This window comes from Ochotona curzoniae, unplaced genomic scaffold (assembly GCF_017591425.1).
Source record: "Ochotona curzoniae isolate NIBS_2020 unplaced genomic scaffold, NIBS_Ocur_1.0 contig_1274, whole genome shotgun sequence".
Taxonomy (NCBI): Eukaryota; Metazoa; Chordata; class Mammalia; order Lagomorpha; family Ochotonidae; genus Ochotona; species Ochotona curzoniae.
The window spans coordinates 17,176,135-17,200,234 of record NW_024465023.1 but is presented as its reverse complement, the minus strand read 5'-3'; the positions used below and the strand labels follow the sequence as shown (position 1 = coordinate 17,200,234).

General features: G+C 35.1%; 1 protein-coding gene across 1 annotated transcript in view; it reads left to right on the top strand.

Moving 5' to 3' along the window:
* CFAP47 (cilia and flagella associated protein 47) overlaps nt 1–24,100 on the top strand; it is a 203,262-nt gene that overhangs the window by 72,288 nt on the left and 106,874 nt on the right. Inside the window, exons 31-37 of the mRNA XM_041003124.1 lie at nt 3,417–3,498; nt 4,662–4,793; nt 11,214–11,406; nt 12,386–12,483; nt 12,955–13,071; nt 16,940–17,074; nt 20,561–20,676. Of these exons, the coding sequence (XP_040859058.1) occupies nt 3,417–3,498; nt 4,662–4,793; nt 11,214–11,406; nt 12,386–12,483; nt 12,955–13,071; nt 16,940–17,074; nt 20,561–20,676 (873 nt within the window). The remainder of the gene's footprint in view (nt 1–3,416; nt 3,499–4,661; nt 4,794–11,213; nt 11,407–12,385; nt 12,484–12,954; nt 13,072–16,939; nt 17,075–20,560; nt 20,677–24,100) is intronic.

Sequence of the window (24,100 nt, the reverse complement as noted above, 5' to 3'; positions counted from 1 at the left end):
AGCATGATTCATTGACAGCTTGAGAGAGTCTGATGAACTTGTTTCTTTTGCTTACACTTGCAGCATCCTTGTCCACTAAACTCTCCACATCTGTTGGAAGTATAATTGCTTCATATTCCACAATTATATGCCACTGTAGTAACACTTATTACCTATGATTATTTGTGAAATAAGATGTGTTTTTCACTTTTGTTTTATTGTACACAAAATATGCTCCACAGCTGGCTAAAGCTATTACCTTAGTCAGGAGCAGACGTGGAGGACAAGAAAGAAGACTCTAGGATTGAGCATGTAAATGGAAAATTTGACATTCAGATTTTTTCAGTCTGTAGAAATATTATGTATTAAAAGTCAGGTGTGGTACTGAACAGAGTATTTTCATTAATTTCTTAGGGTTTTGCTGTCATGGTAATAATCAAAACTGTCTTGATTTTAGGCATAGAAGGGAGCTAGAAGTTTCTAAATCACTAAAGGAGATGGAGCAAAGATTGAAGTGGTCTGCCAGGGACATTGCTGGTTAAAACGTTAGTGAGACCTCACTAATGAGGCAGATGTGGTAAATCGTTAGACCTGAAACCTCAATATGAATGATAAATAATCAGAACTGGGAAGTGGCTGAATAAGTTATGGTGATCACAAAGTGTGACAATAGCAATTTGTAAGAAAATAAATTTCTGTTTAAGCTACCTAGTCTGTATTTTGCTATTGTAGCCTAAGCAGACCAATATAATGATATCTTTTTATGTAATTTCACTAATTTGTAAGCAATAATCATCACTATGGTATAATTAAATTGCATTTAAAATAATTTTTAGCTATTAGTAATTTGTGTAATGTGAAACTACAAAAGAAACAGATTATAAAAATCTTGTTCCCTTCATTGTAACTATGAATTTCATAAGACTATAAAACTACTATAACTTACATTTTAAAAATTCCAATGAAAATAAATGCACATGAAAATGCAACTCACATCCTTTTATAAGTAAATTTAATCACACAGTGTTTTTATATTTTTTATCTTTAAAAATGTCCACTCTTCTTTCTAATGCATTACCCTATGGGAACTTACAGTCCCTATGGGATTGCAGCTAAGAATGAAACCTTTTCAAAATACTAATCTAAGTTGTTCTGGAAGAGCACACTGGGCTGTAATAAAACAACATGGCTTTGGAATCAAGCAGCCGTATATACTAGCTCTTTATATTCTTATGGCCTTGCACAAACTTGGTCATCTTTCTTAACTCCATGTTCAGTGTATAGAAAATTGAGAGCAATTCCCAAACTTAACGGTTGATAAAATAATTTTATCCCTTACCTGAAATACAATAGATTATTTTGGGTAATTTAAATAAACGCAATTATGATTAGGGCTTCAATATACTATTTCTCTAAAGGTCCCCTAATGTATGTGGTGATTGCTAGCAGTATACTAGAAAATTCACTTTTATGATAACACTATCATTATAATGGAATATTTGAAAATGCTTTCTTCTTTCATTCTTTCTTTCTTCTTTCATTCTTTTGAATGTCTTTGTTGGTATGAAAAATGTCAGAAAGCTGGTATTTATCGGCTGTGTCCTTATGTGTGTTAGATGAAATGACAGCTTTGTTTAAATTACTATGTTTGAAATATAAAGTACGTGTATTTTCTTATAATTTTATCTCACGCCGCCCTGGTCTTAATTGATTGCTTTAATAAGGCAAACTTCCCAGTCTGACAAGGCAGAAGTGTGAATGCAGTTATTTGAGAAAGTTAGTTGTGCTCTCAAAATCTAATGGAATGTTAATTGTGTGTGAAAGCAGATTTGAATAATCAAATACATATTTATTGTATGTGTAAATACTGAAATCAAGCAAATTTGTGATAGCATCATTAAATCTTGATACTTGTGAACATTATTATTTTTCTAGCATGCTAGTGTCAATAATCCTAGTAGTCTTGACATTTTATGATGTGAGGTTGCAGGTATGGAAAAATGACTTGGGCATTAAACTGAGGTCATTATAAATGAGTTATTTTTTTTATCAGTAAATACATGCATGTAATAAGCATTTGTTGACATCGATAAAATTACTTAACATTTAGAAATTAGAAGTAGAGTTAATAAAAAAATAGCTCATTAATTCAAGACATGTGCTCATTTTATCACAGAAATAAATATTAAAATTCAAGATAGCCATAAATGTATTATCTTCTCCAATTAAAACTAATGATATACTAACTGAGAATTTTGGTACAAGTGAAATGTCTAGTTTCTGTAATACTTGAGAAACATTTCTAGCAATTCAGTTGAATTATTTAAAAATAATTTTTGAGGTTAAATTTAGAATATAATAACTCATTCCACTCAAATTTGCTTTAACCTACACAGTGTAAATTTGGAAGGAATATTCTAACAGAAAATACAATATGCAAAAGTGTGACTAAGTCAATTGTTAAAGTCAACTCTCTGAAACTATTTAGCAAACAAAATCCATTGATAAGATATAAGTGGAAGTATTTTCTTGTGGGCTGATAAAGTTAGACACAGAAGTTAAGACACTGCTTGGAATGCCTGAATTCCGTGTTTCAGTGCCTAGGTATCAGTCCCAGCTTCCTTTCTGATTCCAGTTTCTGTCTAACGTACACCCTAAGAGGCAGCAAGTGGTGGCTACTGTACTTGGGTCCTCTTAGATCTACATGGGAAGTCCAAATTGAGTTCCTGGCTCCTTGTCATTGTCCTGATCCAAGCCTGACTATCGCAGGCTTTTGAGAAATGAACCAGTGAATCAGCAGGTAGAAGATTTCTCTCTCCCTCTCATTCCTTCTCCTTCATTTGTCTGCCATGTGCATAAATAATTTTAAAATGTACTAAGCAATATAAGTATGCATTTTCTACTTCAGGTATAGTATCACAAGTATGCAGAGTTCACAATGTTTATTTATAGTTGTGCATATTCAGATATATGTGATGACAGACATTCAGTAAACATTGGATGAGTGTATTTCTCTATTAGATATTTTATTCTGTCCACACTTTTTGTACACTTTTGAAAATTCTATAATTTATTTAGAATTGCTTCAGATTCATTCATTTATTTGAAAAGCAGAGTTACAGAGAGAGTTAGATAGAGATCTTCCATCTCTTGGTTTACTCCCCAAATGGCTTCAATGGTCAGGGCTACGCCAAGTTTAAGCCAGAGACCAGGAGCTTCAGCCAGGTCTCCCACATAGGTGACAAAGGCCCAAATACTGTCCATCCTCTACTAGTTTCCATGCCATTAGTAGTTAGCTGGATCATAAATAGAAAACACAGGATTGGTTTACCAGCTAAGCCACAATACTGGCCTCTTAATGTGAGATAATTTAGTTAAAGTTTTATGCAAATGAGCATTATGTTTTAATGATTTAGATTTTTCTCTCTTAATTTTAGAGAACATGGGGGATGTGTTTCTCATATATTGCCAGAATTTCTGCTTGAACCAGAAGATTACAAGAAGTGGATTAAAATGAAAGTAAGAGAATACAATTTAAGAAGCAGTTACAAATTGCTAATTAATATTTAATGGTTGTTGTTAGAAGATAAAATTAAATTTTATACTTAAGAAATGACCAACATTAAAATTGTATATGTTGTATACTGTATGATGTCTTACTACATGCGTATATTATGTAACATTCATTGTAAATATTGTTTTCAGATATTTAGCATTGTTATAGTGAAATCATCCAAAATCTTCCATTTTTTTAAAGAGATGTAGTATTATTACCATTATGTCTAGTCGCTATACTGTGCGAAGCTTCCATTTTCGAGCGCTTGATTTTTATATTTGAAATGTCCTAAATCTATGTCTCTCTAGTCGTATGTTTCTGTGCTCTTGTTAATAATTCCTTTTGTGTTTCTGTGCAAAAATGATTACATTTCTCAAATATGTGAGTATTTCATTGTTTGAGAAAATTTACTGTTGAAGAATATTGCGGGATTAGGTAAATTTTTTTCTTATAAATTTTTGGAATATACATGTATTTCAAAGAAAATAATTATTCGGTTTCACCACTTTTCATTTCTTTAGCTTTAGAGCATAGAGAGAAATTAAGGAAACAATATATAGTTTGCTCATAATATACAATTCATTGTAAGGCAATCTATGGAGAAGTAATAGGGTGAGTGTAATGACAGAAGCACACCTACAGATGTGTAAAAACCCTCAGACTATTAAATTTAGACTGAACTCTCATCAGTAACTAGAAATCTGCTAAAGTGGGGCAGAAGTTAGAAAGGGGCAGTGAAATTTATGTGTAGAAGTTGTCTAGGAAAACCAGCTGTTTGTCCTCTGGCGCTAGGCTGAGTTTCTGTTGCCGACTCCAAAAGCTGGGACTCTTCCTAGACTCAGGTTTCATAAGTGTTTCTCAAGCCATTCTGCCAGTTACACTATTGGATGAGCTAATGTGCAGATATCATGAGTGAGTAGATCTGTGACACAAATATGAGAACTGTTGCTCTCATTGGTAGTTTACTATTATTGGCATATGGGAAATTACAACACCTGGTGAATGTATAAAAATGGAATGTGGATTTTTTTTATTCGAAAAAAAGTTTCATAGCAAAATCACCAAAATTTTGGACTTATGTATGCATTGTATCTTACTTATTTTTGAAATATTTTATTTCTTAAAGCCTTCCAGGACTGACAGCACGCCCACTAATTCCTCCACACCTGAGGAAGAATGTTCTGTCATAATAGACATGAATAAATTTGAGGAATTTAGTAAACGGGCATGGACAGATGTTTTCCTTCAAATATACAAGGTAACACTTCTTTTTGTTAAAAAAAAATCACTTAAAATTTTTTATTTGAAAGAGTAACATAAAGAGAGGGATTTTTCTTTTACTGGTTCACTCCCCAAATGTCTACAACAACTACAGTTAGGCCAGGCCAAAACCAGGCACCGGGAGCTCCATTTGCGTCTTCCATGTGGGAGGAAGGAATGCAAGTATTTGACCCATCACCTATGCCTTCCCACAATGCATGAGTAAGAAGCTAGATTTGAAGCAGAATCGCTGGGACTTAAACCAGCATTCTGTTACAGGACAAAGGTAACCCAAATAGCACCCAATGTACCACAGGTCCATGTCAATATTCCCACCCTTATTCTTTGTGCTGTTTTGTCTACCTACATGTTTTAGTTAATGTGTATGCAATACTGCCATAAAAGCTTTAAAAACACAGTAGTTTAAAGAGATTTTTAAAAATTCTCATTGAACTGTTGAGGAGTGATTTGGCTAATAACATATTTCTTCCATCTTCGTGCTTTAGGCTTTTATCCATGAGTTCAATTTTTCAGAACATGGAATTATATAAGGGAGGAGTAGAGAACAAGAATATGGCTTTTAAAGACATATCTTGGAAAATGTAACATTTTAATTTCCCATCCTGGTGGAAGAATTTAGTTACATGGTCACACCATATATCAAAAAAAGTTAAGAAATATTTTATAGAATGGATAGCTATAGGAATATTCCATCATTAATAGGAACAATGAAAAATAAATACTGTTGAAAAGCAGGCCTCTATCTACCTGTAGCACACCATAGATTGTAGCTATAAAGTTATTCTGGAGTGATATTTACCAGAATTCAAACAACTGAAGGTGCAATCAAGTTTTAATAATGTTTTGCAATTTACCTCCTATCAAATTGAATTTATAGATAGACTAAAAGCCATAAATTATTTCTTCACACCTAAAAACGAGAAAGTAAATACTATGACAATACAAGCAAAAAAAAAAATGAATGAGAACTTGTAGAAAAGAATATAGTCTTTGATCCTTGAAAAAGGTGTCAAAGAATAATATACATTTAAACTGAACCATCATCAATAACCAGGAATTTGCTAAGGTGGGGCAAAGTTGGAGAGAGGTGGTGAAATTTATGTGATGAAGGTGGTAAGTAAGTTTTACTAAAGAGTAGGATAGCAAAATTTTTCAAGACAAAGGGAATCCAATATGGAAAACTCTTGAGATATAGAATTGTTATTTTCTGATGAATAAATATGATTTGGGAAAAGAAAAACATAATAGGGGGGATAGGTAATAATGACAGAAAGTTGATAATGTTTCATTTATGTTAAAGAAAAACCATTCAGTAATACTTGCTAAGGCTTAGTAAGACAAACTTTATTATGATGACAATCACAATTATTTCAAAGACCATTGAAAAGGGATTTTGCAGTGCAGAAGAGAGCTTGGGCTCAAATGCAAATACAGCACGGGCAAATGGGAATTCATAGACAAGGACCAACTTTGGGGTTAACAGGTAGAAACATCACAGAGGAGATACCAGAAATGGGGGAAATTCTGCTTTAAAATCCTTGGTAAAAACAAGCCAAGGTGATAAGGACTGTTGTAAATATCAAAAGTGATCAGCTGTTAATGATAGGGGTTACTGAATAAATTGACTTAGCAGAGTTGTGTCTAAAACTGGATTTTATAGGCAAGTGCACAGAGGTGCCTAGGAGAAACTTTGGGAGCCTAGCTACAGTTTAGTCCAGAAAAAATACTTGTCACTGCATAAGCTAAACTAAAAAAATTCCTTTTTTGTTCTGATAAAAGAGCAAATGAAGCGTTCTAAATACAAGGGTGATGTGATGTGCTTTGCATTCGTTGGTACGGTATACAAAATGTTTGGTGACATATTTAACTTTCTGGTGCTATGATTTACGTGGTGCCAGTTACGGGAGAAAAAAATGCGTTTGGAGTAAAATTCAATTACATGCACTCAGTGACTCTTTGAAACTGGCTAAACTGTCAAAGATGACTGTAGGTTTCTTGGTTGGATACTAAGTAGAATTTGATCCTAGTTATTGGAATACAGGACATAGACAAAGAACAGGATTTGTGGTGAGGGAGCAGAAAGCAGGACAATGTAAGGGGTCATGCTATGCTAACTTTTTCCTACTATTTAAGTTGTCCTGCATACTTATGAGGATGATAAATGCCTTAGCCATGAGAAAGAACTAGGAGGCAAAATATGTTTGGGCTTCTTCACTGATTCAATGAAAAAGCCAAAGGAATGGATAGGACTATCCATTTGAATCAGCTGCAAGAGGCTATATTTATGCAGTGTGTAGTGTGTCCAAATCACAGGCAGCTCTAGAGCTATATTAGAGCAGACGTGTATTTGCAATTAAGGAAGAAAACGATGTTATGTAGAGGTACTTCACAAGCTAGAAATAGAAAGTTGTAATTTCAGCACAAGTCACTTGAAGTTGCAACTTTAATATTAATAGAACACATATATACACAAAGGAATTACTTTCCAAAATCTTGGCAAATAGTTAATGAAATGTATCTTGTTCCACTTTATTTGATTTTGTGTAATGCTGTTATTTCTGCTTGCTTAATCACTATATTTAGATGTAGTTATTTTCATGCAAGTCACACAGATTATTAATAGTTAAACAATGCATCATCGAAGCCTTAGAGAGGTGAAAACGTTTACAGAAAGACTCAAACTCCTAAGGCTGTTCTAAATGTATACAAAAAGGATTCCCACATTGTATAAAGGTAGATGCTATATGTGCTAAAGGAAATGTATGTCATGTTTTCACTGAAGAAGAGGAAAGGAAATGATCAGAAATGAGCATCTGAATTAGTTTGACCAATGTATTACAGTGTATTATCTGACATAACTTCTTTTTAAAATAGTGGTGCAATTCTGTCAACTGTTTTCATATTTTCAAAGAGCAGTGGTCTTTTTCATAGAGATTGTCCCAAATCTCCCATAATAGAACACAGTTGGAGTTTTTTCTAAGGGTACACAAGATGACAATCTATAAGGACATTAATCAATTGCATTTACATTACCCAAGAAGTATCTGGCAAAGTAGTGACTATTTCCTTCCAAATAGTATTCATTGGTTAGGCTAATTTTTCCTTTTTAGTAATTTTTTCCAGTGTCTTGGCATTATTTCTATTATCTTTGTTGCTTTTCATAGCACTTATTAACATCGCCACTTACTATGGTTTTCCTATTACTCAAATTCATGTGACTTAAGACTCTAGATATTCATACTCATTGCAATTGCTGGAGGTGATAGCATGGTGGCACACTGGGTTAAGTTGCTACCTGTTAAGTTGTGATGCCTGTATCCCACATCAGAGTGCCAGTTGGAGTCCCAACTGAGCTGCTACCAATCCACCTCCCTGTTAATGTGCCTGGGAAAGCAGTGAAAGATGGCCAAAGTGCTTTGCCCCTGGACCAATGTGGAAGATCCTGGTAGAGTTCCTATCTTCTAGCTTATGCTTTGCCCAGTCCTGGCTATTCTGGACATTTGGGTAGTGAAGCAGCAAATGAAAGATCTATTTCTTTGTGTATCTCCCTTTCACTGATTTTTTAAAATAAATTGATTTTTTTAAAAAAATCTTTAAAATTTATTTACAAAACACTGTTCTAAAACCTACTTTGTTCAGCCATAATTGAAGATACTGACCTTTTTTAAATCCTTCAATAAAATCCCCCTGCATTGGACACAAAGACTTCTGGAGAACTCATCTCAGTGCTGGTTGATTGCTAATCCCTCTTATCTTTCAATCTGTTTACGAAATATATTGGAAATATATTTGGGGGTATTATCTCTCCATCATCAATCATATAGGGATACTCTGCTTCACCAATAGTGTTCTTGGGTTTCTTTGATGACCAAAAAATACAAAATACAACAGACTTTATACAGCATGTTAGCTTTAAAAGGACGCATGATAGATAACAACATAGAATGCACAGCAATGGACGTGTGGCAGGCTTGTGACTAAAGGCATAGCTCCCAATGTTTCTTTCACTACACACATACTCAAGTCAGAAACGGTCAAAAAAGATGGGGTCGGGCCCGGCGCAGTGGCGCAAGTGGTTAAAGGTCCTCGCCTTGCACGCCCGGGATCCCATATGGGCGCCGGTTCTAATCCCGGCAGCCCCGCTTCCCTTCCAGCTCCCTGCCTGTGGCCCGGGAAAGCAGTCGAGGACAGCCCAAAGCTTTGGGACCCTGCACCCGCATGGGAGACCCGGAAGAGGCTCCTGGCTTCGGATCGACATAGTATCGACCCGTTGCGCTCACTTGGGGAGTGAATCATGGGACGGAAGATCTTCCTCTCTGTCTCTCCTCTCTGTATATCCGCCTTTCCAGTACAAAAATAATAAAAATAAATCTTTAAAAAAAAAAAAAGATGGGGTCTAGTGGGTATGATTTCCAGTTGTGCAGCACTCTCAGAGTGCTCAATACGCCATCTTAACAATGGTGTCTAAGTGCTTAAGGATACAGCCCTTACTTGAAGTTTTCGTTAATTTTGGACATACATCAATTAATTCCTATTAATTTCATGGATTAATAGTGTAAAGAAATGCTGTCAGACATCCTTCAGGCTAACAAATCATAAACCAGCTATCCATTCTTTACTTCCTTCAACATAATTCTACTTAGGATGATTCCCCAGAACAAATGAGACTATCTAAATGCTCTTAAAAATTCAGGGATGTTTATAGACAAGGAAAAGATGAAACTCGTGCTTTGTGTCAGTTGATTAAGGTGAGAAAGTCTTAAGAAGACAGTAAGTCAAATATAAATAATACAGTGTGGAAATAGATGTACATAAGACCCTAACAGGTTAGCTCTCTAATATATGTAATATATACTGTTAACAGCACAAAGAATGAGTTGAAGCAATTTGGAAAATAGAGTGATGAGAGGGAAAGAGAAAGAGAGACATACAGGGAAAGAGATCTTCCATCTGCTGGAATGCCCACCCAAGTGTGGTCAACATCTGGGGCTGGGCCGGGCCAAATCCAGAAGCTTCATCAAGGTCTCCTTGTGGGTCCAGGGAGACCTTTTCAATTCAGAAAGTCATGCAATAAATGTAAGGACAGAGTAAAATACAGGCTGCCTATCTCTTCCACAACCTATACCAAATGCTAGTAGAATGTATGTACCTTTGAGTCATTCTATATGTAATACTCTAGTAATGAAGTACACAGTCTTAATCCCAACTCTGCCTACAGTGTCAGTATCTCATATGGGCACCTGTTTGTGTCCCAGCTGCTTCACTTCTAACCCAGCTCCCTGCATATGGCCTGGTTCCCTGCATCCATACAGGAGACCTGTTTGTAGCTCCTGGCTCCTGGCTTTAGACTGGTTCAACTCTGCCCATTATGGCCATCTAGGGACTGAATCAGTGAATGGAAGATTTTTCTCTCTCTCCCTCCCTCTCACTCATTCTCTCTGTAACTCTGCCTTTCCAATAAAAATAAATATATTTTTAAAAAATCTTAACATTTAAAAATCAATTTATATTACCTTAAAGCATGTAGTATAAATATAGTGATTGGTGATATTTAAATATGCAAAATCTTTATGACATAGGATAAAAATAAGTCAGATTACAATGTTTTATATAAGTATCATCGTAGAAGTAAATCCTCTTCAATAGGTATCAGTATTAGAATTAGTTCTGGGGCCTGGCATGGTGGCGCAGTGGTTAAGGTCCTCGCCTTGCACGCCCGGGATCCCATATGGGTGCCAGTTCTGTCCCGGCAGCCCCGCTTCCCTTCCAGCTCCCTGTCTGTGGCCCGGGAAAGCAGTCGAGGACGGCCCAAAGCTTTGGGACCCTGCACCCGCGTGGGAGACCCGGAAGAGGCTCCTGGCTTCGGATCGGCATAGCATTGGCCGTTGAGCTCACTTGGAGAGTGAATCAGGGGATGGAAGATCTTCCTCTCTGTCTCTCCTCTGTGTATATCCGTCTTTCCAATAAAAAAAAAAAAAAGAATTAGTTCTGACTTGATAACTCACTGCCTTTAATTATAGTTTTATTTTCTGAGGTTTTGTGAGGTGGTGAAAAAATAAGGCCTTTCAAACCCTTCTGTTTTGATTGAATTGACATTCTATCAGAGTCATCTTCAAGTACAGTTTGTTAAACTGGATAATAGGCTCATCTTGTGAATTATATAGTGTCATACTTATGAAGTAAATGCTACAAATGAAAAGTTGAGTGTTGAAATGATTTTCAGTGAAACACATCTATTTGTTTTTCTTTCTCCAGTATAGTGGATACATTTAACCGGAAAATACTGGGACCTTTTTTTATTTACTTATCTTCTCATATTTTAAAATTTACTCTTAAATAATAATTTTCTGTTTCTACATTGGAATCTTTTTAATATTTCTTTCTTGTCCAATTTCAGGTCCTGATTCTTTCCCGAATTGTACCACATTGCACCAATGATATGCCCCCCAGGCATGTAAAAATTACACCAAAAATCAATCCTGATTTTACATCCAGCAACATATATTCCATTTATGAAAGGATTCTTCTTAGTTGGATGAATACAAATTATGAGGATGCTAGACATATTATATGGAAAAAGGGTCACAAAGGTAAGATTTTGTTTTTATTTATATAAATTATTATATAAATAAATAATGCATCCATGTAGAAGGAGCCATGATATCACAATCAGAATCCTTCAACTGATGTTTAGCATTAGTTCTGCCATCCTCAAAAAGGCTCTCCTTTTAACATCTTCAAGGTATGTTCCTTCACATATAAAATGAAAATAATGAAAGATGATTCTTTAAATTGAAGAATAAATAAAACATACAGATATGCTCTAGAACTGAAAGATCACCTTACTGTTTCTAGGAGGGTCAACTTAGATTTAGAGCTGACACTGCTCAAGCCTTGTATATGATTATATGAACACAAGTGAAATTGAATGATAAAATATCTTTAATCTTACACAAATATGAAAGATGATATTCAAAATCACAATAAGCAAGAAAGTTTCATGAATTGGGGACGCATGGAGAGTAGGTTATGTTAGATTCACATACTAAGACATGTAGGTATTCTGAGACAGATCAACACCAGTGTTTCAATGTGTACTACTGCTCTACTCTTGCAGGGTGAGACACAAATATCTACCCCAAGAGCCTTAAATTCCACTTGAAAAACTCTAATTACTAATGCAGTTATACCTTTAAGAAAATATCCCATTCACATGGCAGTTATGTCAGCTGTTTAGGTCACTCTCTGCTCAGCGTAGGCCAGTCTATCAAATATGCTTGCAATATCCAATACTTCCACTTTGTCTCCCATTTAAGCATAATAATCAGTTCTGTAATTCCCTTTATTAGTCTTCCAAGTTGTATTGTCTTCTGTAGGTCAATTCTGCTTTTAAAAAGCAGAGGTGAAGAACTATATATATTTCATAGCATTAAGCCTCTGAAACTTACATTTTATCTCTAAAATTGCATGCTTTTTATTTTCCTAGCAGAAAAAAATTTTTTCTCATTTACTTAATAATTATTCAGTAAGACATATTTTGACAATTTATTTTTTTTTTACTCTCAACAGGTCCCACTCCTTCTGAGAGATGGATAATAAATTTTGACAGTGACCTTTCAGATGGCCTTGTTTTTGCAACACAATTGGCAACCTATTGCCCATTTTTGGTAAGACTATTTTTATGCACAGCAGTCTTTTATTTTGGAGAATTTAGTGACTAAAACTTGGAATGGATCTTCTGTAAATGAACTCTTTCAAATTCATTAATTTTAACTTCACACCTGATTTTGTGTGGCTAGCACTGCCTTAATTCTTAAACTTCAATTGCAATATTCTATTACTTAGAAATGTTAACAACAATAACAAAAGAAGTGTTACCATTTAGATTTTTTGCTGAACTGCAGTGAACACCTTTTTTTTCCTGGTTCTGCACTTTTGTTTTTTAATTATTACATTACATTATGTGACACAATTTTTTAGGCACTGGGATTCCCCCTACCCCTCCCCCAACCCTGCCCCCATGGTGGATTCCTCCACCTTGCTGCATTGCCACAGTTCAAGTTCAGTTGAGATTCTTTCATTGATCACTTTTAAAGCAATAGTTTTTGTTTCATTACTAGGTTTGTTTTCTATTCCAGATCGAGTCCCATTTTGTAAATATGTACACTGAGCCTAAAAACTGTGAACAACGTCTGCACAATTGCCTGATTATTATAAATGCGATTCGGGATATTGCCTTTGACATGGAAATACAGGTAGGTACCTTTGTAGTATAAGGAGTATAATTTTGAGAACATACTCTAAAAAAGTCTGGCCTAGAAGAATAAAACAATTCCCTTCAATTCAACCACTTATTGAAATTCTTCTGTGAAAGCTCCTGGATAGATCCTGCAAATGTATAAATAATCAAATCACATTTATGCCTTAAATGTACTAAAAACTGATAATGGCAAGTATATATAGACAAGCTAATACAAGGTCTCATGGATTCTGCAACACACCTGGGAACAATGTAGCATGATATAAAGCAGCATTCAGTTAGTTTAATAAGGAAATCAGGAAAAATTACAAGGGATGGATAATGCACTCTAATTTGCTCTAATAAATTGATGATTTTGTTAGGTTTACTTTGTAAACTTTCTTAATGCTTTATTTATTTATTTGAAAAGTAGAGTTACAGACAGAGACAGACCAATGAGGAGACAGACATCTTCCATTCGCTGGTTCACTCCTTAAATGACCACAATGTCTCGGGTTGTGCCAGGCTGAAGGCAGGAGCCAGGAGCTTTTTCAGGTCTCCCATATGGGTGCAGGTACTATAGCACCTAGAAAACCTCTTGCTGCTCTCCCAGGCCATTAGCCAGGAGCTGGATTGGAAGTGGAGCAGCCAGGACAGGAATAGATGCCTATATTGGATGCTGGCATCACAGGCCACAGCATAGCATAGCAAATCCTCCGTAAAACTTCCTCTGATTATTAATGAGGGTACTGAATTTAGTTTACCAAGTCTATCTTTTTTTTTCATTATGGTTTTAGTTTATTTTTTGCATATTTTCTCATGTTTTGTTACTCTGATGAGAAAATACTCTCTTCAAGAGAGGACAAAAACCAATACAGTTGGCATTAATAAAGAAGTAATGATTCTGTGTTTGAAAGGAATGCCACATGAATATCTTTATTACAAAGAAATTTATTTAAAAACTTTCTAAGTACAGCTAACAATTACACATTTTGGGGGGATGTAGGTGGCATTTTAATATGTAATATTTTTATTTTTATGCCTAGATTGATGAAAGTATAACTGTTTTTAGTTTGTTTTCACTTAAATGTGAGAAAAGGTAAGGATGCTGATTTTTGATGTAGTATTTCAGGCCAATGTCTTAAAAAAATATACCTTTCTATTAAGATATATATATCTGAATGTATCAAACTACTACATTTTCATCCTATTACATATTTTTCAAATATGACATTTTGAGGCAAGTTTTATATCATTATTATGTCATTTTACTTAATAGACACTAAAACAGTATTCAACATAATTCATTAACCTGATTTCAGATTATTCTATCACTAGTACTTCCTATTTCTGAAACAAATGCATCTCCCCTTTCCTTCTTTGCATTAAATTCTTAGGTTAATTCATCATAAGGACCTCTCAGGGAAATATTTTTCACTTTGAAATTTAACATCTTAGAAGTTAAAGTTTGTGTTTCATTTGTCTTGTCTTAATTTACTTCCCCATATACATTAACCAATATTGTCTTTATGGAAAAATGTTATACCACATATTGTTATAATATGAAAGAGTTTGCAGGTCTAAGTTTTTCTCATATCACACCATTTCTAAAAATTTCTAACCCAGCAAACCTCTCTACATAAGCAGCACAGCTCCTAATATTTAACTGTTTGTCTCCAGACACTTTCATTAGTAATTAAGCCTTAGTCCTAATTGTCCAAAAAAAAAAAAAAAAAAAAGTCGAACAGACCCTTTTCTGTTTCATAGAAGGATCCAAGTGCCTGAAGAAATGTTCATGACAGATGACCAGAGAGGCTGTCATTATCTGAAAACTGCTGCCAAATTTCAGAATCCACTATCATGATTCCATGGAACGTATAAACTCTCCCGCACTGTATTCCCGAGTCACACCCCAAATAAGTTTAACTTATAACTTGAATACTTGTGATTAAATAATAGCAAATCTGCATTTCCATTTTAAGGAAGTATAGTGAATGTCCTGTACCCTGAGAATGACAGAGTAGCTATTTTATTCATGATGTTTTGTTATGTCTTTGAATACCTGCATTATAACAGTCCCAATGTTTAATTTTGGTGAATAATCCTCCCCACTAGCTCCATCTTTTTTTTTTTTTCTAAGAGGTCATGGCCCCTGAGATATGGGGCTGGGATGGAACTGATCAGGCAGCTGCATCTACGGGTATGTGCATTGGCTGGTGCAGGTAACAGCCCGCACCTGACCCTGTACTAGCTGGCACATGCAAGATTCAAGTGTGAGATCGCCCTACAGGAGGTTTCTTGGGGGTCTCTCCAGCTAGATGTTTGGACTCAAATCCTGGCAACAAGGAAAATCCCAATATATGTGGTCCCACCTTGGAGTACATGTATCAGGACTGGGACTATTCCTCAGTTGCTGATGCCTGTGCAGTGGATAGCGTGCCCAGATGCACACAGAAACATGACAGCCAGCTCATCCAGGCCTGCAGGGGACATCAGAGGATGACCAAAGGATGGAAAGCAGAACGGGTCGGAAAATTCTCCTGGCTAACTCTGCAGCTTGCTCCTGGGCCTGTGGATGCACTGATGTGGAATTTGTCAACCAATAGACCGTGGAAAGCTTTTCTCAACCATGGAGCAATGAAACAAACAAGTTCTCAGAACTATCAAAACCACTCAAGTAACACCCACAGAACACTCTTTCCACATCAGGGTCTCTAAGCCATCCCTCATCCCCAGATACTGATGTGGTTTGGCAGCAAATAGCAACCCCATCCTTCTCACTGCAGACATAGGAGAAAAGGGAAAAGGACTGAAACATTTATCCCACCCACCTTCCTCTGGTGCCTCATCCACCCCATCCAAATAGGAGGCCCATGTGGGCTTGCATCCCTTTCAAGTATGCAAACAATATTAAAGAGAAAGTGAAAATATTTCTTTCCTCATTTCCCAACTTTACGTTTTAGCTCCAAGTTACTTTCTAGTTGTTTGTTGACCATGCTACCATTCCTCTATAACTTTAACATATTTATCAAATATATTGCAACAGCTGTCACTCATTTAACTTGCTTATAATGTAATTTTATTTTCTCCCTTATCATTTGCTCATTCTGAAAGATTACTTCTCCACCTGTCACCTACAAGATCCCCCTTAGTTGTTGCTTAGTTCAGAAACCAAGTTCCTCACCCTGGCAATCCAAACCCTCCCCCATAGCTGTGGCACTTTTTGATCTTTTTCTGTTATTACCTGTCCCTTCTTACCTTACACATAATCTACACTGTATTTCTTCCCTAAATAAATACTATGCTTCTCTATATGAGATCTTCAAAAAGTTCATGGAGAATGTATATTATCTTCTAAATCCCATTTTCCATGAACTTTTGAAATATCCTCATATGTGTCCCTATAATATTGTACGTTCCTAATAAAACACACCCATTTCTTTTCGCCAAAAGCAAGAGGATGAGGTGGATATGAATGCACTCTCTCTCTGTCTCTTTCTTTCCTTCTTTTCTTTCCTCCCTCTCTCATTTCCTCCTCTCTGTCTCCCTTCTTAAAAAGCATTTAACATGAGGTCTTAATTTTTGGATGTATTTCTAGTATATAGTATAATCTTGATACAGTATATAGTATAATCTTCATACAATTTGGAGTTGTGTGATCAATGTTCAGCTTAGAAAAAGTCAAATTTATCTTTTAGCAGGTGAAGCTGTTACAATCCAAAAAAATATTAATTCTACCTATTATATGTATTTTTCATTATCATTGCAATCAGAAGCATTTAAAAATGATTCAGAGTGTTTCAATAATTGGTGTAACATTACTTTGCTTCTTTTTATATGTTTTAGATGTTTATTCTCAAATGATTTTTCTTTTTTCGTACTAGGCCACAGACATCTGTGATCCAAATCCAATCCTGATGCTAATGTTTTGTGTCTACATGTATGAGAGGCTGCCTTCGTACCTCCCCAAGAAAGTGGTGCCCTTTTATTGTACTCTACATGATACTGTGCTAAGTGAGGTAAGGGTACTTGGGGGGGCATAATACACATAGAGTTAAACACATTAAGAGGGGTTTTAAATATTTATTTTCCGGTGGTTGGCATTGTGATGTAGCATGTCGTAACCCTGCAATGCCAGCATCCCTCATGGCACCAGTTCAAGTCTTGGTTTTCTACTTCCAAGTCCCTGCTGATGCTTCTGAAAAAGCAGTGGAAAATGGCCAAATACTTGGGCCCTGCACACCTGTGGGAGACACAGGTGAGGTTTCTTGCTCCTGGCTTCCACCCGTTTGGGGAGTGAGTCAGCCACTAGGTGATCTCTCACTCTGTGTCTCCCTATCTTGCTGTAATTCTGCCTTTCAAATAAGCAAACATCTTGAAAAAATAAAATAAATATTTTCCCAACCCAAAATAAAAAGAAGGTTCTATAAGATATCATTACATTTTAATTGAATAAGCCTTAATGAAAAGGTGCTTCCTTTAGGCCAAAGGTCTAAAACTATCAAAGAGATATTTGTTTGATTATCACCACCTACAATTAAATTATGCATCTTTCTTTCCCATTACAGTTTTACGCAAAATAGCATTATGTCGTGTAAAAGATAGTTTGCCACTTAATAAGATTCACATTTATTTCTTTTCCTAAGACTAGATTATGTGTTTTTCCTACATTTTATTGAGAACAGGGATGATTTTTGCCACATTTTTGATAGAAGCTTTTCTATCTTTGGTCTTCAAAATATATGCCCTGATAATCTTGAATTTGTAATTGCAGTCTTTTTGAGAGGATAACTGTCTAGATTCTATGATTGTTTGGATTGATGGCTGATAATGATGTGGGTAAAAAATTTAGAAATACTAGGATTCTTGCATCAATAGGGCAAAACTTATTAAAAGGAAAGCTTCTATATTTTATGAGAAAATGTTGAGAAAGAATCATTTGGTTTTCATTTTCTTTCTCTGTTTTTGTTGTTAGAGATATTTCACTGTGGAGAATGTAAACAGTGTTTATAGTTGCTTATCAAGGGTTTGGGGTACTAACTAGCCTTGAGCTATAGTTAAATTGGAGAGGACCTTTGACTTAGAAATAAAATTTCTGAAGAATTAGCAGTATTTTGCTTAAGCCTGCAGGATGTAAGAGTCTCAATTAGACTAAGTAGTGATATAGTGTAGTGAACTATTCTTACTATTCTCTAATTCTGTTGACATATTGTGCTTCTTTATATCGTTTTTCTCACTTTTTAAAGCAATTAACATTAATACTAGCTAATGTTTAAACATAAACTTTATCTTGTTGAAAACAAATTGAAACATTTTGATGAAACATGATTTCTTTCCTCGTTTATATCTTAACTACAAGCAATGTTAATGTCATAAGTTTATAAAGGAGAGAGATACAACTTTGTTTTTCATATATGTGAACAGTCCTACTATAAACATGGTGGAACAGGTATCTCTTTATACATTGACTTTATGTATTTTGAACATATACCACACAGTAGGGTTGCTGAATTATACAGCAATTCTATTTCTACTTTCTAAACAAATCTCCATATTACTTTCTGTGGTGCCTGCATTCATATCAACAGTATGTAAAGGTTCCCTCTTTCTACATCTTGGTTAGAATACTTTTCTTATAGCCTTTCTGATAGAGAGAAGTGATATCTCATTGTGGTTTGGATTGGTGTTTGCCTGATGGCCAGCGATACTAAGCATTTTTTCATATATTTATTGATCTTTTTTTTCCCCTTTGAGTACAGTCCGTTCATTTCCTTTGCCCATTTCTTAACTAGGTTGGTTGTTTTTGTGTTGAGTTCTCTAAATTTGTGATATTTCTTGAGTTAATTCCTTGTCAAATAAGTAGATTGCAAACATTTGCTCCCATTCTTTACCAGAAGTCTGTTTGCTCTATTAATTGTTTGCTTTGCTGTACAGAAGCGTCTGAGTTGGATATAATCCCATTTCTCTATTTTTAATGTTGTTGCCTGAACTTTCAGTATGTTCTAAGAAATTGTCACCTACATCAATTTCTTGGATGGCTTCCCCCATTTTCATCTATCATTTTCTGTGCTCCCAATCTTACATTTAAGTCTTTGTTCCATCTTGAGTAAACTTTTGCATTGGAGACCTAGGCATCTCATTCCCTTCTTATAATTGTAAATGTCTAATTTTGTCACCATCATTTATTGAAAAGGCTACCCTTTTGATGATGTATGTTCTCATGTTTGTCAAAAATAAGTGTTCTGTAGCATGTGAATTAATTTCTGAGCTCTCTATTGTGATCCTTTGATTTATATGTTGGGGTGTTATTTGTTTGTTTTTTATTGGAAAGGCAGCTTTACCTCTGGTTCAGAAGTTTCTTCCGGGTCTCCCACGTGGTGCAGGGGCTCAAAGACTTGGGCCATCCTCTGCTGATTTCCCAGGCCACAAGCAGGAAGCTGGATGGGAAGTGGAATAGCCAAGTCTCAAACTGGCACCCACATGAGATGCCAACACTTAAAGGTAGAGAATTGGGTCATTGAGCCACTGCGTCAACTCGCTTATTATGTCTGTTTTTATGCAAGTACAACACTATTCCAATTATGATAGATTTGCAGTATGGTTTGAAATTAGGCATTTTTATGCCTCCAGTTTGAAATTTTTTCCTCAGGATTTCATTGACCAGCTTGAAACTTTTGTGACTCCATGTGAATTTTAGAGCTTTCTTTTCTAATTCTTTATATACTTGATACTTTGATAGGAATTACATTTGAATCTATAGACTGCTTTAGGGAGTACAGGCATTTTAATTATATAAATTCTTCTAATTCAAGAGCAAGCAGTATCTTCCCATTATTGTGTGTCCTTGATGATTTAACAATGTTTGATAATTTTTAATAGAGATCTTTCATATCTCTGGTTAAATTTATTTGTAAATATTTCATTTTTTCCAGCTATTTTCAATGCATTTTCCCCTCATAATAGTCTCTAAATTGAGCAGCTAGTGTGTCCTATTTATAAATTGAATTATGTAAGTTGTCTGTTTTAAATCCTACAATGGTTTTCCACTTCATTAAAAATTAAATAGATTTTGCTAATTTTCTTCTTCACATTTTTTGGTGAACAGGTGCTTTTTTGACTTACTTCTTTGAAAAGCTCTTTCCATGACCACTTTAGAGGCAAAACACACACACACACACACACACACACACACACGCACACGCACACACACAGGGTATTCAAAACTTTAGGTAAAGTATGTGTTATGAAAAAACTCAAGCCTGGATTTCAAAAGTTTTGCAAATAAAATGAGCTTTTTAAATTTAAATATTCATAAATTATCCAATGTGTTCTCAAACACTGTATTTTCTAAATTTAAATACAGAATCTAAGTTCTTCTGGTTAGTTTACTTTAGAAATAATAATTTCTATAATTAAAATGCATAAATTTTTACAGAACTAAGAAATAATACAGTTGCATGTGTGTTTTAAATTCATGATGTTTATACTTTTTTGTGCCTACATAGATTGTAGTGAAGAATCCCAGCCTAAAAGCTATTGTATATACTGCCATAATTGTTGGAAAAGATGCTGTTGATTTCTCTCTTCAACGAGCAGGGACTGTTGTAACAATTTCTCCGAGGTGAGCAGTTTTTTAAATTGTACATTATTGAACACATCAAATGCGGAGATTTAAGTTATTTTAATTATAATAAAGTAACTAGATTTTTATTTAATAGGAATATAATGAAAAGACTTACTTTTACATAGTAAAATACTCATACATGTAAGAGTCCTCACTAATTTGTTAAAGCAATGCTGACATCAAACATCTGGTTTTCTCTATATGCATTTAATTTTAACTTATTTTGCATGCATATGGTCCATAGAAAGAAGACTATAAATTATTTATGCAATATGGTTCTGCTTATTGCAAGAAACTCGTAACAGTATATATTTGAATTATAAGCGTGCATGTATATATTGCATTATGTGTTCAATATAGAAAATCTAGAAGCTATAAAGAGCCAAAAAATTATTAGCATCCTACATCAGAGAATTGAAATTGTCATCATTTTTCTTAATTCCCTCATAAGATATATGTGTTTAGCTCACAGATAGATACACACACAAATATATTATATATCAAGTGTATACTCCCAACTTGTAGTATTCAGTGAAGTCTCATTTTTATCTAATTGTATTCTCATTTCAGTTATTTAAAGATTATATATACTGTTTCCCCCCTCTCAAAATGAAATTTTGGGACCTGGCACGACAGCCTAGAGGCTAAATCCTAGCCTTGCATGCACCGGCATCCCATTTGGGCACTGGTTCATGTTTTGACTGTTCCACTTCCCATCCAGCTCCCTGTTTGTGGCCCGTTAACTCAGTAGAGGATGGCCCAAAGCCTTGGGATCTTGCTGGATGAAGCTCCTGGCTCCTGGCTTCAGATCGGCTCACCTCCGGTCATTGCAGCCACTTAGAGAGTGAGCTAGTGGATAGAAGATCTTTGTATCTCCTCTCTGTATTTCTGCCATTCCAATAAAATATAAAATAAAATAAAATAAAATAAAACTTAAAAAAAATACTCATAGGAAATTAAATATATATTCTCAGATTGACCAGTGGCATTTGCTATGCCAAAATTGTTAATGATGGCAAATATTCTTAATAAATAATATAAGGATAATGTGTTTTTGTTTTTGTACTGTTGTGGGATCTGTGGGGTCCAAGACCTCTGTTCTATAGAACAATCTAGATTCTGTTAGTGATTCCTTTCTTATGGTAGTGCCACACGCCCCTGGCTTGTGCTGTAGGAGTTATAGATAATATAATGTTTCCTCTCTAAATTTCTCTGAGTATTTGACTATGAGATCTCCAGGCAGCTTTCTTCATTAGGCTGCTAGTCAAGTGGTGCCTGTCTATTCCTCTTGCAGCTAGGATTGCCAGCTAAGGTGACCATGCATCAGGGATCCCACCTCAAGCCATAAGAGGCACTCAGGTGCTCAGTTGCTCTCAATGGCCAGGCCTTTATCAGGCAGGACTCATTCCAGATCTTCCATGTGAAATAAGGGACTCAAGTACTCAAACCTCTACCTGTTGCCTCCTGGGGTACACATTAGTGGGAGACTGAATAGGTAGCAGAGCCAGGACTCAGTTCCAGAAACTCCAGTATCTGAGGCAGGTAACCCCAGTAGAGTTCATTGCTGCAATCAAGTGCCTACTTCACTATATGTAAATTTTTAAAGAATGTTTAAACTTCTTTAAAGAGTGTTTAAAAATTAACTTGCCTACAGAGTATATATTTTTCAAATCACTGTATCCTTAACTTGGAATATAATGTCTTTATACAAATACCTCTGATGCTAATTCCTCTTCTATTGCCTGAATTATCTATTTTAAAGATAAATTCATTTCTTTCTCTTGGTTCAGTATTTCAGTCAAAGGATTTAGTCTAATGTCTTGTGACACTTTGTTCTTCATTCCTTCTCTCAGCCCAAGCATTTCTTTCTCATCAACTTCCTTGGGGATCCAGTTCCTTACCAGCTTGTGTAATAATAGTGCAGTAGAAAAGTAAATTATGTTTCTGTATGAAAAAAAATTTTGTCATTTTGTAGACTCCAATTTACAGTAAAAACATATTCTACTTTTATGTCAGATTGTCTGGAATTTCGTAGTGGCATTGGTGAGAGGAAAATTATCTCAATCTCATTCTTTCCTGTTTAGGATAATGTCATCCTGGTAATACATCCCATTTTAATTCCCTTTAAGTTTAATGATATTCTTCTTTGGAAGTTAATATGACTACTCATGTTCAGAGTCCATTGTGATATATAACTTATCTCATCTGATATAAAAAATAAATTCTGGAGACCAATGAAGATGCCACCTGCATTGCAAATAGAGGCTTGGTCTGATACAACGCCATGCTGGCCCCATATTTTGTTTCTTAAAGAGGAAATTGCTTTTTTTGTTATCAGATAATATATGATTATTTATGTGTTTCACATCCTGTTAGATTCTTTCTCAGTCACAATAAATAATGATTCTTTCCATCAGCTATGAGTTGAAATTCCAAGAAACAACATTTATATAGAAAAGAGTAAATAGCTATACCAGCAAATAAACAAAAACATTTACTTCTGCATCTGACTCAATGACTAAATATAGTTATACCAACAGAGCAACTGTTGTGAAAGTGAAAATATCATTTAAGAAAACCATTTTGTTTATTTTTTTCCTCATTATTCTCACTGGGCCATATGTTCACTGAGATTGTTATATTATAAATTTATTTTCCATCTATTTCAAAAAGCAATTGACAGTGGTTTACAAGGTATATATAATATTGATTTTAAAATGAGTACATCAGCTGGAGCAAAAGAAAATAGAAGATGAAAAAATAAAAGTGAACCATCTAATTATGAAATTCATGACTAGGAGCTAGGATATCTACATGGTTTACATACTTAATTCTGCAGTTTCTAACAAATTCAGAAAAAAATGTTAGTCACATTTTTGAGTACAGATGTTAAGAAAAAAAATTACCTGTTTACACAAGAATAGCCCAAATCTCTCTGGTCCTGAAACCTCATAAAAAGCATACATTGTTGGCAGGCTTTTTCCTAGTGGTAATGATGCCACTTGAGATAACCATATCCGATACTGGAATAGCTGGGCTTGAGTGCTAGCTATTGCACAGCCAGGGAGGCAGGAGGTAATGATTCAAGGACTGGAATTCTTGCTGCCTATTAGGGAGACTCAAATTGAATTCCAGAATCCTGGCTTTAAACTGGTGTAGGCTTGATTGCTATAGGCATTTGATAAGTGAATCAGCAGATAAATGATCTCTCAATTTGTGTTTCTCTAAATTTAAAATGAAATAAAAATGCACTTTTTAATAAAAGAAGAATGCTTTATTATGGACTGTAGTTTATAGAAGTAGAGGACCATTGCATAATTTATTCGATGAATATAATGTAGGTTATGATCATTTTTTAAAAGATGATTATTTGCAAGAGTGACAGAGAGGGAGGGAGAGACACCAAGAGTCCACAGCAGCC